A 16,795-nucleotide genomic window follows, 5' to 3' on the forward strand; every position below is an offset into this window, starting at 1 on the left:
ACTTAACAAGAATGCATAATGATGCCTTTATGTAAAATACCTTTGTAAAGTGATTATGGTTAGCATCGTTCACACACGGCTTGATATTCATGATGTCAATCGACCATTATGTATGGGAGCCAGGCGTGCCATGTATTGACTGTATGGGGAACGACAGTGCCGTAAAGGCAGCAAGTATCGGTATCAAGAATCTGACATGTGGCTAACATAACATACAGCCAGGTACACAGATTTTGGTTGTATCTATAGATGTGATAGAACTGCAATGTCAGTGACAAACTATACAAAGTCTAAGAAAACTTGTGATGGTATTTTCTACTTTTATAAACAAATGATATCATGGACTAATGAACAAATACCGTATGGAAGTGAGGATGGAATTATAATTTTTTTTCCAATCAAGAATCATGTCGCATGTGTTCAGAGTTGTCGTTTGCAGTTGTGACACTTTGTGCTGAGATTTGCTGTAATTGAGTGGGACCATCATGTGCAGTGTTCCTTTGTCACTCCTATTGTGCGGTCTGTGATTGGTCACAGTTTTGACTCGGTTGAATTCATGCCTGCTTCCATGACTGTATCGTAACCAAATTAATTTCTGAAGCTTGAGAGAAAGAGGCTTGCTCAGCCTTGTAATGGTCAAAGCAAGTAAAGGTGCTATACAACTTAATAGAGAGGTGAGCATTAACCAACTTCCTACTTACTAGATAACTGTGTTGTAGAGGTAACATATCTGTAGACTGAAAACATTGCATAATCTATCCGTAGGTATGTATTTTGTGCAGCAACTGCAAAACAACCATGGCCTGTAGATATTGTAACATACACCACTTGTGGGAGGTAATATCTTGTTCTAACAAGAGATGCGGGTAGCAGTTGATAATGTTGTCACCCCCCCCTTCCCCCTATGTGGCAGCGAAGTGTCAGTGAATGATGTTACCACTAGTGCAGCATTGTCTGATTGACCTACGTTATAAGCTAACAAAGCAAGCTTGTGTGGCTACGTTGCAAGGCAAATACCTGATATGTGTGGTACACTGTACATGTATAAAAAGTATATTGCACCAGTCGCTTGCTATGTGAATGATATACAACAGTTTATGGCACATTATGCCTTGTGTGTGTTTGAAACATGCTCTTTGACAGTGCTTTTAAATGTGTGATGCATCAAACCTACATACTGGTACATGATACCTGTTTATATCACACAGTCACTACTCTTTGTGTACTATATTTTAAGCATATATTAATATATGTCACATAATAAATATGCTTCAATGGAGCTATTATATAACCATGTGTTGCAGCTTATTACTATTTATTGTGTGTGCTCACATACATAATACAGTCTATCAAATAGATTAGTACCAAGGCATATACCCAGGTATATGTGTGTATATTTATGACAAATATTGTTTCCGACTATCAGAAACCTTGCCAAAGGATTTCCCAAATTAGAACGAACACCTACGAATTGGATTGCAGATGTTCATTTATTTAACTTGTCAAAAACAAATTTATTACAACTTTGACATTTCAGTTAACAGTACACTGGAAACTCAAGTAAATGTCAATGAATGTACTGTTCATAAGTATGTTAAATGAAACAACTTCAAAGACGCATTCACTGCACTAGTACAATGTAAATGAAGGCAAGTTACTAAACATATCACCACAAAAATGGACCAATGAGAAACAAGTCTACCACTTACCATCAAATTTGACAATCCATTCAAAAGTTCTGATTTTTTTTTAAAGTTTTGTTGCTACCATCACTGAATGAGAAAACTACAACAGTTTGTGACATCACTAGAATATCAAAAGAAAAAAAAAACAATTGAACACATCTATCGTTTTAATCCAACATAGGCCTAATCAAAGAGAAATTGGCTTACCTTTATTTCAGAAAGCAGAGGGAATTAATGCCCAGCAGCAAGTCACCCCAAAGAAATGTGTCCATTTCATAAACAAAGGAAATTTGTTGAATTCTCTTTTTTAATGGTTTGATTCTCCTAAAACTTTAATGATGTTCTAACATACTGCTGTACTCACTCAATCTACATATACATGTATATATATATATACATGCATACATATATATATTGAGTAGGTTGTCCACGTGTTGGCAAGATAAAAAGATATAAAACAAAACTGGAACAAAGTTCTTGCTGTATTCACCAACAATTAATTTCTGTACACAAATTTTCGAGCTACTCGCTCTTTCTCAAGTGTTGATACTGAGAAGTGAGAGTATCAACACTTAAGAAAGAGCGAGTAGCTCGAAAATTTGTGTACAGAAATAAACTGTTGGTGAATACAGCATGAACTTGGTTCCAGTTTTGTTATATTATTTATATATATATATATATTAGCAATAATAATAATGTCACAACAGAGAAATGCATTAAATGCCAATCTAGCATTAAATGCTATTTCTAGTACTGCCAATACGCGGAGCAACTACAATATATATATATATATATATATATATATATATAGCGAAGAATCAAGAAATAAACTAGTAATGCATTATTTCGCCAATAAGAATGAGTTTATTGAACAACTCAAATTTTCGGTGGCCTCCACCTTCTTCAGGAGTCTCGACGCGGAATGTCAATACCAAAACATAAATTGAACATGAAGAGCCACCGAAAATTTGAGTTGTTCAATAAACTCATTCTTATTGGCGAAATAATGCATTACTAGTTTATTTCTTGATTCTTCGCTATATTGGAGCCAATACGTGAATTCGCAATATATATATATATATATATATATATATATATATATATATATATATATATATTTAGAAACGTCACTTTTTTTTGTCTTTTTTTGACTGCGACTACTGCACTAATCAGTGTGCTCTCCCGAAAACTGCTGACAAAGCAAAAAAAAAAATAATAATAATAATAATAAGTCTTAGAGCCGGAGGCCTACCTATTCTAGCGACAAATCGTTATAGCGTTTTTCTGTGCATACCCACATTTTCAGTTGACAGCCCGCGGAGGCGGGGGTTGTTACGGCACATTTTGGTAAATCGGCACATTTTGGTAAATTAGTTACCAAAATGTGCAGTTACCAAAATGTGCCGTAACATGTTACAGCACATTTTGGTAACTGCACATTTTGGTAATTTACCAAAATGTGCAATTTACCAAAATGTGCCGTAACAAGGTTAGGCTGAATTCAACTACGGAATTCATGTGAATGTATGATCATTCATGTAATCAAGGGGGTAGGCCTATACCTCCATGGTGTAATGGGTGTAATAATGTTCGATATCGTAGGAGCCTATTTCTTTTTCTTTTGCATGTTTTGTATTTTGTGTGCCCACAACATATCTCGCCATCCGTGGATGTTTTAGCATATTCTTGTATGTGTAGTCTTACACCTTTTTTTTTAATTCTTTATTCGAATTTCGTTCAATTTTGTATCACAAAATTCACTTTCACAGAAACAAAAACAAAACATTATGCAAAGATGAATTGCATTATCCACAAACATTGTACAAAATAAAGTCAATCTTACACTCTAATAAAAGACAAAATGCAGTGACACAAACATTGTGCAAAATAATGTCAAACTTACAGTGTAACTCTTTCAACCAAAGAAAGGAAATCCGCTTTTTATAAGTTCTCGCAAAAAGCCCGAAAAACGGGGACATGATAGTTTGCTCAAAACAAACGGGGCATATTCAACTGCTTCTCAAAAGAAAAAAGAAATCGAGGCCATTTGCGAGAAACACATACGCACATATGCACACACACTGTCACAAATGTACACACAAGTAGTTATGTACATGTATCAAGGCTGTATGCCTGGTTGTTTTAATGTGTATGTACACAGGTGGACCAGATTAATGGAGAACATTCTATATGATATAGATATAGTACATACAGGCTGACCAGATCAGTGGAGAATTTTCTACGTGGTATAAAATGTAGCTACAGTACATGTATGCATGTGACAGGAAATACATTAGACGTCTAGAAGATAGCTCACTCAATCTAGAATGATTTAACCCATTCCAGAAAATTCTAGGAAATGCTTACATATTTGGCTGAGTGAGGCACTGTCCCTGTAGCCCAATGTGATTGGTAGTTAATTTTGGCAATGATGTTATGCACATAGTTAGGCAGTGAGTCATCCAGGATTCCTGGAACTTGGACTTGCTAGAATAGTCAAGTGTGTAGCCCCAGGTTAGAGAAAATTACAGAATGTACTAGAAAGGGGTGAATAGATAGTATGTAAGCCGGAGAAATTCTGAGGTAGGCAGAGTACCCAACACCTCTGCTTTGAGAGTTACGCCACTTCTGGCTCTGAACGACCTGTGGTACTGTCCTGTGGTACTGTCCCAAAATACCATAGGACACTTCCTGTGGTACTGTTCTGTGGTACTAGTCCTGTGGTACTGCGATGTGGTACGTCCCAAAATACCACAGGAATTCCTGTGGTACTGTCCTGTGGTACTGTTCTGTGGTACCGGTCCTGTGGTACTTTCCTGTGGTACTGCCCTGTGGTACGTCCCAAAATACCACAGGAATTCCTGTGGTACTGTCCTGTGGTATGTCCCAAAATACCACAGGACAATTCCTGTGGTACTGTCCTGTGGTACCGTCCTGTGGTACCGTCCTGTGGTAATTACCACAGGAGTACCACAGGACTTTTTCGTAAGGGCGACTTGTTATAGTCAGTCATGTGTTACCTGTTGACCTGCTATACAAACTGTGTTTGTGGAGATAAGGCCTGGGAGACATTTTGCCTGCAGAGGATTAATTTGCCTACATTGGAGATAGACTCTTAGTGTCAACGGACATTATTACGGCAAAGCTGTGATGGGCTGGATTCCTTGCTGGACATTATAAAGTGAATCATCATTCAACGCATCAACTGGACGTGGTCGTCATAACGTTTGGATTTTGCACATTTCACCGTGGACATATTATCGTGGACTTTACCCCGGATTTATAACGTGGGTTATTGCAACCAGCGCCTCTGGATTTACGTCGGAGGAATCATTCATCGGTGCGTCGCGGATCATTCATCTGTGCATCGAACATCGTATCTGGACACTACCAGGGAACTGTAAGGACTTTGTTCTTTAAGATTTGGATGCATGTAAGTGATTCCATGACCGATTTGTAATTGTTTCTATTGATCATTATTGTACTGATGTGAAAACCGATTACGAGTCTGTACCCACAATATCACTGTTAATAAACCGCCTGAACATTAGTTGATTGTTTCTTTTGTGCGATCGTTCTCGGAGTGATTTTGGTCGTAACAAAATACACACACACACACACACACACACACACACCACACAATTTGAACACGCACCCCTGCCCCCACCCCCCCCCCCCCCCCCCCTATGCCTTCAGCCCTCAGGTTTCATGTATAATTCACACTTGAATCACTGTAGGTGGGAAGAGATTCCCACCTTCCTGCTTGAGTAACTCTGACTGACTTGTAAAGTGCCATCTTTTTTTTTTTCTCATACAATAAAATACATCCTAATCATATGTGAAAGTGATGTGGAAGTGGTAGAAGCAAGGGAAAAAACGACAACGATGTAACAATAACTCGCAGATACGGCAAAATCAAGACAGAAAAAGAAAATCACATCTCATCTTCGGCATGCAACCTTCCCACTTTAACAAATGCCTTCCGACTGTTCCTCTTTAAATCGCTATCCTATTTTCTCCTTCTTTACACATCTTAAAATACTTCATAACATCATTCAACTCATTCAACTTTGATACCTCCCCTTCTGATCTCGCTAAATATGAAATACACCGTCTCATCTATATAATTGTATTCTATTCTTTGATTTTTAACGAGTTTGCGGATATACCTGCACAAGCATTAATACTTTTTTCTGTTTTTCAATGATATTTTATTGATTTCATTCAAATCATTCATAAATCAACCCATTCTGGGTGTAACATGAACATAAAAACGGTACAAATGCCATTCAAAAGACAAATCCATTACCAACTTATACTGCCAGTCATCTCCCTTCAACATAAAACAACTCGATTATAAATCAATCTTACTGACCATTTCTTCACGAGAAAGTATTGACATGTACAAAAAAAATATATATATCTTTGACTATGGTATACTTATACTGCCAATCATCTCTCTTCAACATAACACACACACACACACACACACACACACACACACACACACGCACATGTTACTTAAATGTCTAATATCATGCAGCCTCGCGACATGATTTAAAGCCAATGGATAACTTTGATGAATACAGACTGTATGGAAGTTTCAGGGTTATGGATATACGGAGTGTATATATAGTTGCTGAAATCATTACAAACTATACGCATTAGCGACAAGAATCACATTCGACTAATGCATTTTACTCCTCCCTTGTCAAAGTACAAGGTGAACGTGTTCGTGCGTTTTACTGTTTTAATCATGCTGCATCATATGGATTAAACATTGATTATTAATGCTGATGAAAAAAAAGGGGGATAGCTTGCGATACCCACTGCCCACTATAGAACTGGTATCTTTGAATGTATGAGAACCCGGATAGGAAGGAGTTCACAACTGTAAAGATAAAATTGCTTCGAGCTGCTTCGTGTCTCTTGCTTCTTCTTTTCTCATCATCCCTTCTCATTGCTCTCCTATTCTATCTTCTATACTCTTATATCTTCTTCTCTCCCATCAATCTTTCTTGCTTTGTCTTCTTTCCACTATCTTTTCGTCACAGCTCCCAATCTTTCCTCTCTTTCTTCTCCTTCCTACGGTTTTTGCATCATATCACCACGAAGAAATAATACATCAAATGAAATCAATTCAAAACATCCGTGCTGAAAAACATTCATCTCGTGTGGAGATGAAACATCGCGCAAACATGATGAAAAATAAAAATTGGTCCGCGAGTCATTGTTTTTGCGTCATTCATGTTTCCATGCATCTGTTTATTCATTGTGACAAGATGTATACGTTGTCAGTGAAATACAACAGAGTAATACCAAGTTGGGAGCTTACCTATCTACTTTCGTTCAGAATCAGTCCAAGTAATTTTCAAAGGCATAATTTACCATTTGAAGAAAATGAAAGAAAAGCCGAACATTAGTGCTTCAAAATAGTTCTAAAATGTGAGTTAGGGATAGAAACACTCAATGTAAAAATTTGAACCAGTGTAATCGATGATAAGTATTGCTAATTATACAAAATGTGAACAATAGCTACAATAAAAATGTTTCCAGATTAAACCGTATACAGTTATGGTTTAATGAAAGAAAAAAATAGTGATATCTCCTTATATTTTAGGCTTTAATGCAAACATTTTATATGGTAGGATATTTTGTGGTGCAACTGACATACACATTTGCATCAAAAGAGATACCTTGAACATTCTTGAAATTACTGCTCCCAAAGGTAAACAGGACCTTTAATGAATGGACGTCGTTGAATATTGCGACATCATGTCAATCTGTTCAAGTAAAACGCCGAGTCTCTTTCGTAAAGGCATCGGCTACTACTTCAGTTTTCAAGCATGATATCTATCCACTAATCTCAGAAACTAACATGCAATCTAAAGCTATAACAATGCAGTATTGAAGTCTGATACCAACAAAGACCAATACTCACAAAAACAAGACGGACTTAACTAAAATTCAAAGAATTGAAATCGTTCCTGTTCCGGTGTCCAGTATAGAGGGTTGGAGGCACTGTTTCACACTGTTTCCAGCTTATCAAAACAGAAATAATAGTAATGATGATAGTCATAATAAATAGATAGATAATTGAATAAAACATATATAAACAAAAATGGTAATAGAGTATCTGAGTTTGTGTGAAGAAAAAAATAAAAAGCTATGCAAAGTTTAAAATGATTATTAAGTCATTCAAAATAGAGAAAGTAAAACCAGTCAATGACGGGATTTCCATCCAGAATTTCTCATAGTCATAATCATATCCGATGCATAGAGATTATTGGACATTTTTCCAGCCATTTGGACACCAGACAGCAAAGTGACGTAATGTGAAGGTTAAGCCACCACAATGTCAGACAGTGTCTCGACTATTTTGATTTGTTTGAGCAATCTACCACATAGGTAACTTGCAGACAATGTGTTTGACATTTTCGTTGTCCCCGCAACGAAAGTCATCCCAATTTCTCTCGAGAGTTGCAAGCTTCATAACCACGCAGTCCTGGCCCCCAGCATTGGCCCCGTTGAAGCTGCCGGCATTTGACCAGTTTGTGTAATCAAATTTCGTGCCGTCGGCCCAGGTGAAGTTGCCTTCCTCGAGAAAGTCGCTTAACCCTATCCACATCTTTTTGTCTACCTGTGGTACAATGTGGTTTTAAAAAGGAGCTGTGTCAGTTATGGAGAGAACGGGATTCATAATGGCATGTCACCAAAAGAAAAATAGAGGGGGGTTCTTTATCGCATGATTTATGCGCATGTGTTCATTTAACGGGGATCAAAACTGGCAAAGACCTATACTGACCATGACGGAATGTACATCGATACTTGATATGAATAAACTAGTCGTAACGGGTTCCCTATAATGCCAGTTTGAACTGCGGTCATAGGTTCATTCATTTCCATTTCTTCATTCATTCATTTATTTCCATTTCAAATCATAATACTTACAAAATTCAAAATACAATTGTCATGTTACAATGTATAGGGCCTAATATCTTGAATGGAGAGGTCATAAAATTGAAAGCACACAATGAGGCTTGTTGGAAATGATCCCTTATACAAAGAACCATTACACATTTCAGGTTCATCAATATCAATTATGTTTAATTCGGACTTTTGATTTTTGCCCATTTTTCATAACACCAAATTGAGTTGGGGCTCTTCGTAGATGCTATCTATTCTTGATAATGATGATCAATGTCTACAATTATATTATTGCTGTGGTAATACATGTACACTGAAAGTATAAGGAACAAACAAACGAGTTACTTGGCAAACGCCGAAAAAAAAAAAAAAAAAAAAAAAACTTATCTAGCAGACGCCCTGCATATATCCACCACATAACTATATCCGCCTGGCCCTATTCATTCCTTGGTAATTGCCGACAGTATAGTAATGTATCAATAATGTGTGCATTTACCTGATACTTCGAGCTCGTTATAAAGAGCTGGTAGACGAAATTCTGTTCCTCTCGTGAATGGATGGACACGAGATGGCCAAAAGACCCCTGTCCTGACCCGCCGGGGTACACTGAAACTTCGACAAAATATCTCGCCATTATACCAGTGAGATTCTGTTGAAATATCTGACAATGGAAGAAATGGGAAGCTGATATTGTTACATAAATCATTTTCTCATAACTGTTATATGGTTAGTGACCTCTACATCAATCCCATGTATTGTCAAAGACTTAACAACGAAAAATGCAGTCTTGCAAATGGAAATACAAATAGTTTTCCTTCCTCCTTGTCTAACTTTTTAGCGATGACTTAGAGATTTATGCTTAAAGCAAGAATAGCAATAAAGAGAAATAAATGTAATAATAGTAAACTTTGTCATCACCATGACAAGCACCAAACCCATTTTATCAGGAATGCACGGAGATGGAATCAAATGGAAGTCGTTTATACGATGTTTCGCCAACGGAAAAACCTGATGATACAGTGGACTCCCGTTATAACGAAGTCCTCGGGACCGGCAGATTTCTTTCGTTTTATCGAAATTCCGTTATAACCGAACAAAAACAATAAAGATACATAGAGTGCATAATGTTGCCGCCTGAATTTTTACTTCGTTGTTACCTGAATTTCGATATAGCCGTGTTCGTTATAACGATAGTGCACTGTACGCAAGTGAAGGGAGAGATGTTGAGCCGTAAGGGGAGTAACCACTACAACAAAATCAAGGAACCTATCCACTATGTGCATCATTTTCGCAATGTTTAAAGGGAAGATAAACCCCAAGAGCAATGTGGATTGAGTGAAAGCAGCAACATTAGTAGAACACATCAGTGGAAGTTTGAAGAAAATCGGACAATCGATGCAAAAGTTATGAATTTTTAAAGTTTTGGTGTTGGAACCGCTGGACGAGGAGACTACTAGAGGTTATGACGTATGAGTGGACAACAATACCAAGAAAATAATAATAATAATAATAATAATAATAATAATAATAGTGGCTACTTGTATAGCGCACAGGTCCACTTTTCAGTGCTCATGGCGCTTCAAAAATGAAAAAAATATCATATATTTACATGCATATACATATTCAAACATTTCAACAAAGAAAAAAAAATGGTAAACAAAAGCAAATATATACCAAATAAAGAATACAACATATATCAATTAAAAATACAATATTAATCCAATATTAATGACATACAGCAATTACAGTCCTCAGTATGAAAGGAACAGATAAGTTTTAAGTTTGGATTTGAATGACTCTGTAGATGACAGTTCCCTTAACTGAAGAGGTAACTGGTGACATGGAATCAAACTTATTAGTAAAAGTTAACAGTCGGGCAGCAGAATTTTGCAACCGTTGAAGTTTTGTGACATCTTTTTTTGAAAGATTACACAACAATGAATTCGAAAAATCCAACCGAGAAGAAATCAAAGCATGAATAAGTATCTTAGCTGCAGATTTAGACAAATATTTCCTTATGAAACTTAAATTACGCAACTGATATCGAACATTCCGCTGAATATGAGTTACATGACTTCGAAATGACATTTCCTGATCAAATATGACACCTAAATTACGGGCTGTTTTCGACGGAGTAATGCAAGTGCTACCGATGTTGACATGACATGACTGATAATCAACTTTGCTTAACATATGCTTTGATCCCAATAACAGAAACTCAGATTTATCATCATTTAGTTTAAGGCCATTGGATGTAAGCCAAATTTTCAGGTCTTGCAAACATGCTTCGAGTTTTACAATGGCGGATGACAATGAAGACACAGTGGGTTTAAAAGACAAATAAAGTTGTATATCATCCGCATAACAATGATAACTATAGCATACAATGCTTGCGAAATACTTCACTAATTGGTTGCATATACAGAGAAAAAAGCAGCGGGCCTCCAACAGAACCTTGAGGTACACCAAACTTTGTCATAGTTTTACAAGAGGTAGAATCACCAATTCTGACATAATGAGATCGATCACATAAGTAGGATATAAACCAATCAAGAACAGTTCCTTTGATGCCCAAATATCTCAATCGTTGAATCAGAATAGCATGGTCGACTGTGTCAAAAGCTGAGCTCATATCAAGCATGATAAGAGCAGTGATGTTACCACTATCTAATTCTCTGAACACAATATCTGATAAGTTGACTAACAGTGTTTCTACACTATGACCAGGCTTGTACGCAGATTGAAATGAATCAAGCAATTCATTATCTTGCAGATACATTGTCAGTTGTGAGAAAACAACCTTTTCAAGCAATTTACTTAAATAAGGTAAATTTGAAATTGGACGGTAATTTTTTAAACACTCCTGATCTAAGCCTGCTTTTTTCAAAGTTGGATGAATAACTGCTTTTTTACACACCTGTGGAACTACACCTAATCTCAGGCTAGCATTTATGATTCTTGTGATAACGGGTGCTAAAACTCTGCCACACTTCTTAACCAAATCTGTTGGGATTGGATCGAGTTCACATGATTTGTTAGGTGAGTTCTTAATAAGCTTTTCTATCTCATTAATAGTGACAGACTGTAACTCTCTCAATTCTGATTTGACTTCACATACAATGTCATTTGGCTGTTCACAACGAGTTGGGAAACTCCGTTGGATTGCCACAATTTTATCAATGAAATATTGATTAAAACAATTGGCTAACTCAACCTGATCACCATGAGTGAGGTGTTCTGGTAAAGGAGATCGCTGTTTTCGGTAAAGTAAAGCATTAGCAACTTTGTACAACTTCTTTGTATCTTTCCCACAATCCGTAACCTTTTTTGAATGATATTGTAACTTAGCATCTTTAATCAAGGCATTTACACATCGCCTTTGTGCATGATACATCTGCTTGTGAATCTCCAGTTTTGTGGACCTTGACTTCCTTTCTAACTGTCTACGAAGCAGTTTTGCTTGAGCTATTTCTGGGGTATACCATTCCGTATTGGGGTGTATTGTGACCTTGATTCGTTTCTCAGGTGCCAACTTATCAAGGGTGGCAGTGAGTAAGGTGTTATACAAATTCACTTCATCATCAACATTATTAACTTGAGGTTCAGCTGATAAAAGAGACTTAACATGAGTATCAGCAACAAACTCTTGTGGGTTTACAGATTTCAAATTCCGTGTCACAACAAATGTTTTTTTGATACAACGTTTAGGAAGGTTCAATTCACACATTATTGCTGAATGATCTGATATACCTTCCACAACACCGGTATTACAAAGTTGTACAGTGTTACCTTTATGAGTTATAAGCAGATCTAATACATGGCCTCGATTATGAGTTGGCTCATTAATATGTTGAATCATATTAAAGGCTGACAATAATTCAGAGAACAACTTCGAATTCGAAGTTGATGAGTCCACAGGTATATTGAAATCACCTGCAATCAACAAGTCAGACGAGCAGAGAAGCTGTCTATCGAGAACATTAGAAAACTCATCCAAGAAAATCTGAAACTGTACTGAACTGGGTGGACGATATACATTGATGAAATGCAACGATTTCTGCATATAATTCAGAGTCATCTGAATCATTTCAAATGTTGTAACATTTGGGGAATCTACAATTCTGATATCTAAATGACTGAGTTATCTCATAAACTGATTTGTTAAGTCGACCTTGACCACTGACATCTGGTACATTCAGGTATTAATATGCGCAATATTATGCTAATAAGGTGGTATTTGCATAGAGAAATAGTGTTTTGATATTACAAACCATTTCCTTTTGACTAAAGGATATGCATACTACTTTGGTAGTTTTATCATAAAATGCAGTTCTTAGACTGTGAGAAAAACTTTAAAAATAATGTTTTTACTTTACTTTCTTTAGTAATTATGTAAATTAGGTGGTAATGATAGTTCAGTTATTCAAATTCCTTTCTCATTTTGTTTCATAAATAAGTGTTTACAACGGGTAAGATAATAATAATAATAATAAGGTCTTATTTACCCAGGGTAGCCTCTTCAGTGTTGCCACTGCTCTACCAGAGGGCCCTGCTATTATTATTACCCTAGCGTTGCCAGGTACCCATTTATACACCTGGGTCGAGAGGGACATTGTGGGTAAAAACATCTTGTCCAAGGATGTAAGCACTGGGCGGGATTCGAACTCGCGGTCCTCCGTTCGGGAGTCGGGAGTCTTATCCACTATAGGAAGAAATTTAAGGGGGTGTTAATTGTTTGCAAATCAATTTGCATTTAACTTGCATAATTATGCAAATTTTATGTTTATTTACATAGGTATGAAATCAATTTTTGCAGGAATTGTTTCCACATACTCTATAGAATACTTCTACCAAATTAGGTATTTCTGCTGGATGCACATATATTTTTTAATAATTGTTATATGTATGTTGCATAAATTATGCAAATTAAGGCTTATTTGCATAGATACAGATTGTCTCTTTAGATGAAAATTTTTCATTTGCCCTAGGGAACATCTGTTCCAAGTAAGACATTTGTACTATAAAATGCAGCGATCGCCCCTTTTTTCGCCCTTAGCAAGCCTACTACACGGCCTTTAGGCTACCGAACTCATCCGGTGGCGTGGGGACAAAAAACCAACTGCACTTACAATTTGTTTTTATGATGATTGTGGAGGAGCAGAAATCTACCAAAATGTGCCGTCAATGTTCTGCACATTTTGGTAAATTTACCAAAATGTACTATTTACCAAAATGTGCCGTAACACCCCGGTCACCAAGTAAGACTTTCCCGCCAAAACGCTTGTTGTCGTGGTAGTTATAGCAGCTCTCAGAATACCAATTCGGTGTACGGCCCCAGGTTTTGAAATAACGTACAGGTTTTTAAATACACACGTACGATGGCAGCGGGCGCGGCAGCGCCTTGAAAGTAGGCTAATTATTATTGACTGCGCGAAGAACAACTTCAAACTCTGTGTTCGCTCGCGTTTTTGCCTAAGATTTTTTATTTTCCTTTCAACGTGTCAACTACGGGCAAAATTCAGGTCGTATCTTCTGTGCTGGAGGATTCATGGGCGCAGATTCATCTTCACCTTCATGACATGTGCCTACATTTGTTGGTAGATGTATAGATTTCATCGATGAACTGACATCTCTGCGTAGATTGACCAGCAGTATCACCAGAATTTCATCGCACACGTCCCCGTAAAGTCTGGGGGCGCGGGCACGACCAGTCGGTGTGGTACGGTTCCCACATACGACTGCACGTACAATGTAGCGTTGGCTGCCACGCCACGTGCACTCGTGAATTGTCTATCTACAGCAACAGTGACAGTGTGCACCGAGAAATTTATTACACGTTGGTAATTTAGACACTAGAAAACTGCGATTGCCGAAAAGGCTACCAATATTAAGAGATGGAAGCTATTCCTCGGATCAAAAGCACAGTGCATGTCCTTGTTTCAGAAAGCAAGAATGTGATATCTTCTTCAAAGGATGGCACAGAAATATGTCGAGCTTTGACCAAAGTGGGAGCATTGCTTCCATCATCAACACGAAGCGATGATGAAGAAGGCTGCGCCTCGAGCACTCTTCCGCTTGACCATTTAAATCTGTCTGCAGATAAATTGGCTCTCGCAAGACAGCAGTTTTGCAAGCATCACTACGTGCAATATCTGGAATATCTGTGCCATGAACTGAGCTTGGAGTGGTATGGCAGATTTGGCAGAAGCCAGGAAGGCAACGATTTGTTCAACAGGTTTTTCTTGACAGGTATCCCTCAGGATGCCCTACTTGTCTTGTGTGCCACATTACAGAGTAGCAGGTTGGTACTAGTTGGTACAAACATGAGACTATGAGATTAGTGTTTTATTTGCCTTAAGTCAGAACGATGATTAAGTCATTGCTCAGCTCTGAAATCTAACGTTAAATAGACTAGTCTATGATTTCAATTGTTGATTTTAAATTTCTTTCTCAAGCATGTCGAGTAACACATTTGTTCAAGTATTCAACTGATTCAAGCTGTGTTTTGAATGTCACAAAATTATTTGAAGGGGAGTTCGTGGTACAGATAATTTTCTTTTTTTTTTTCTCTCTCTCTCTCAATCGCTTTTGCTTGGTTATTGTTTCATTTGGGGAAAAAAAACCAACAAAACATCTTACTGGTTGAAGAAAGATTACTTTCACTTTTTTTTTTTTTTTTTTTTTAATGTGTGATGCAGCAGTTCTGTGCTGTACTCATCCCAAACCTAAAACAGTCATGGCAAGGGCAGCTAGTGATTGGACATCTCCACTCACATGTTGTCTTCTTTTACATCCTGTCTGTAATTTCCTTATTCCAGTCCCAGTTTCAAGCAGAAGAAATGTGCCCTGCTCCTGGAGGAATTCTTCAAACACCACCAGCTGCGGGAAATGCTGATTGAACTCTGCGGTGTCTTGCCGCTGCCTGGTTCAAGAGACTCCAAGTCGGTGACCCTTCAGACACAGTGGGACCAGGTCATGACCCTGCTAGTCACCTTGCCCGACAGGATGGCCAATAAATGCAAGACAGAATGCAGGTTAACATTTTTTGCTCTATCAGATGTAATTGTACTTGCTGATATTTACCAACAAGCTTTAATAATGATATTGAAATTAATCAGCTGAAAAGTAGAACATCTATTTAAGCTCCCCTCAGGACTCCACACTTTTATGGAGGTTAAGTCAAGCACAATCTTAAAGGACAAGTTCACCTTCATAAACATAAGGATTGAGAGAATGCAGCTATATTAGTAGAACACATTAGGCCAAGTAAAAAAAGAAAGCAGTTTCTCGTCCGGGTTTTTTGAGCAAGGCGATGAGGGAGGTCCTTACTATTTGATATCTTACTATTTTTTCGAGGATTGTCAAAATGGAAGTAATATGTGTTTCTTGTCCGGTAATTTTGAGAAAGGTAATGAGAGAGGGCTTTACTATTTTCTATATCCAATTTATGAAATGACTATCACTCTGGTATCTGTGTTATGAGAGACCGGGTCCCAAGTGTATGTCTTGCCTGCACTCTGTGCATTTTCAAACAAATAGATCGATACTACCATACTTGAAATGAAACTTCATGCATGCAGAATTACATGTGCTTTTTCTTTCCACAACAGATGTCAAGGGAAAATGACCATCTTAATACTGGTATCTAGGCCTAGTGTTGTAATGGCATTTCTGATACCCGGTACCAGTGTAAGCTTGCAATTCTGATGTGTTGTGCTATTAATTTAAACAGGTATAAAATACAGTGCACTCCCGTTATAACGAAATGCTCGGGACCGGCAGTTTTCTTTCGTTATAACGAAATTTCGTTATAACCGAACAAATGCAATATATAACGAAAACAAGAAAACCACATATATTTTGTTTGCTGAATACTCATCATACACTGGAGAGCTATGTGAAATGTGATGGGATAACTGTATCACAATAATAAACGCAAGTTCCCCTCAGAAACTGTGCATGACACAAAGAGCGAACACACAGTGGTGTGAAGCGTTCACCCATGCAGAGAAGCTATAAATGCTTGTTCCGCTACGAATTTTCGAAAGCAATTCGCATTTCGTTATAACGGAGCACATTTCTTTTGTTTTTCTTTGTCTGTGGCGCTCGGAAAAGACTTCGTTATAACGGAAATTTCGCTATAACCGTGTTCGTTATAAGCGAATTTTTTACCATAGACTTTA

The 16,795-nt window shown here is 37.4% G+C and overlaps 1 protein-coding gene across 1 annotated transcript in view; it reads left to right on the forward strand.

The window, feature by feature from the left end:
• Positions 1–14,506: 14,506 nt before the first annotated feature.
• The window catches only part of LOC140231820 (telomere length regulation protein TEL2 homolog), a 74,045-nt gene continuing 71,756 nt past the window's right edge, over positions 14,507–16,795 (forward strand). The window contains exons 1-2 of the mRNA XM_072311972.1: positions 14,507–14,913; positions 15,431–15,646. Coding sequence (XP_072168073.1) covers positions 14,507–14,913; positions 15,431–15,646 — 623 coding nt within the window. The remainder of the gene's footprint in view (positions 14,914–15,430; positions 15,647–16,795) is intronic.

Source organism: Diadema setosum, chromosome 8 (assembly GCF_964275005.1).
Source record: "Diadema setosum chromosome 8, eeDiaSeto1, whole genome shotgun sequence".
Classification (NCBI taxonomy): domain Eukaryota; kingdom Metazoa; phylum Echinodermata; class Echinoidea; order Diadematoida; family Diadematidae; genus Diadema; species Diadema setosum.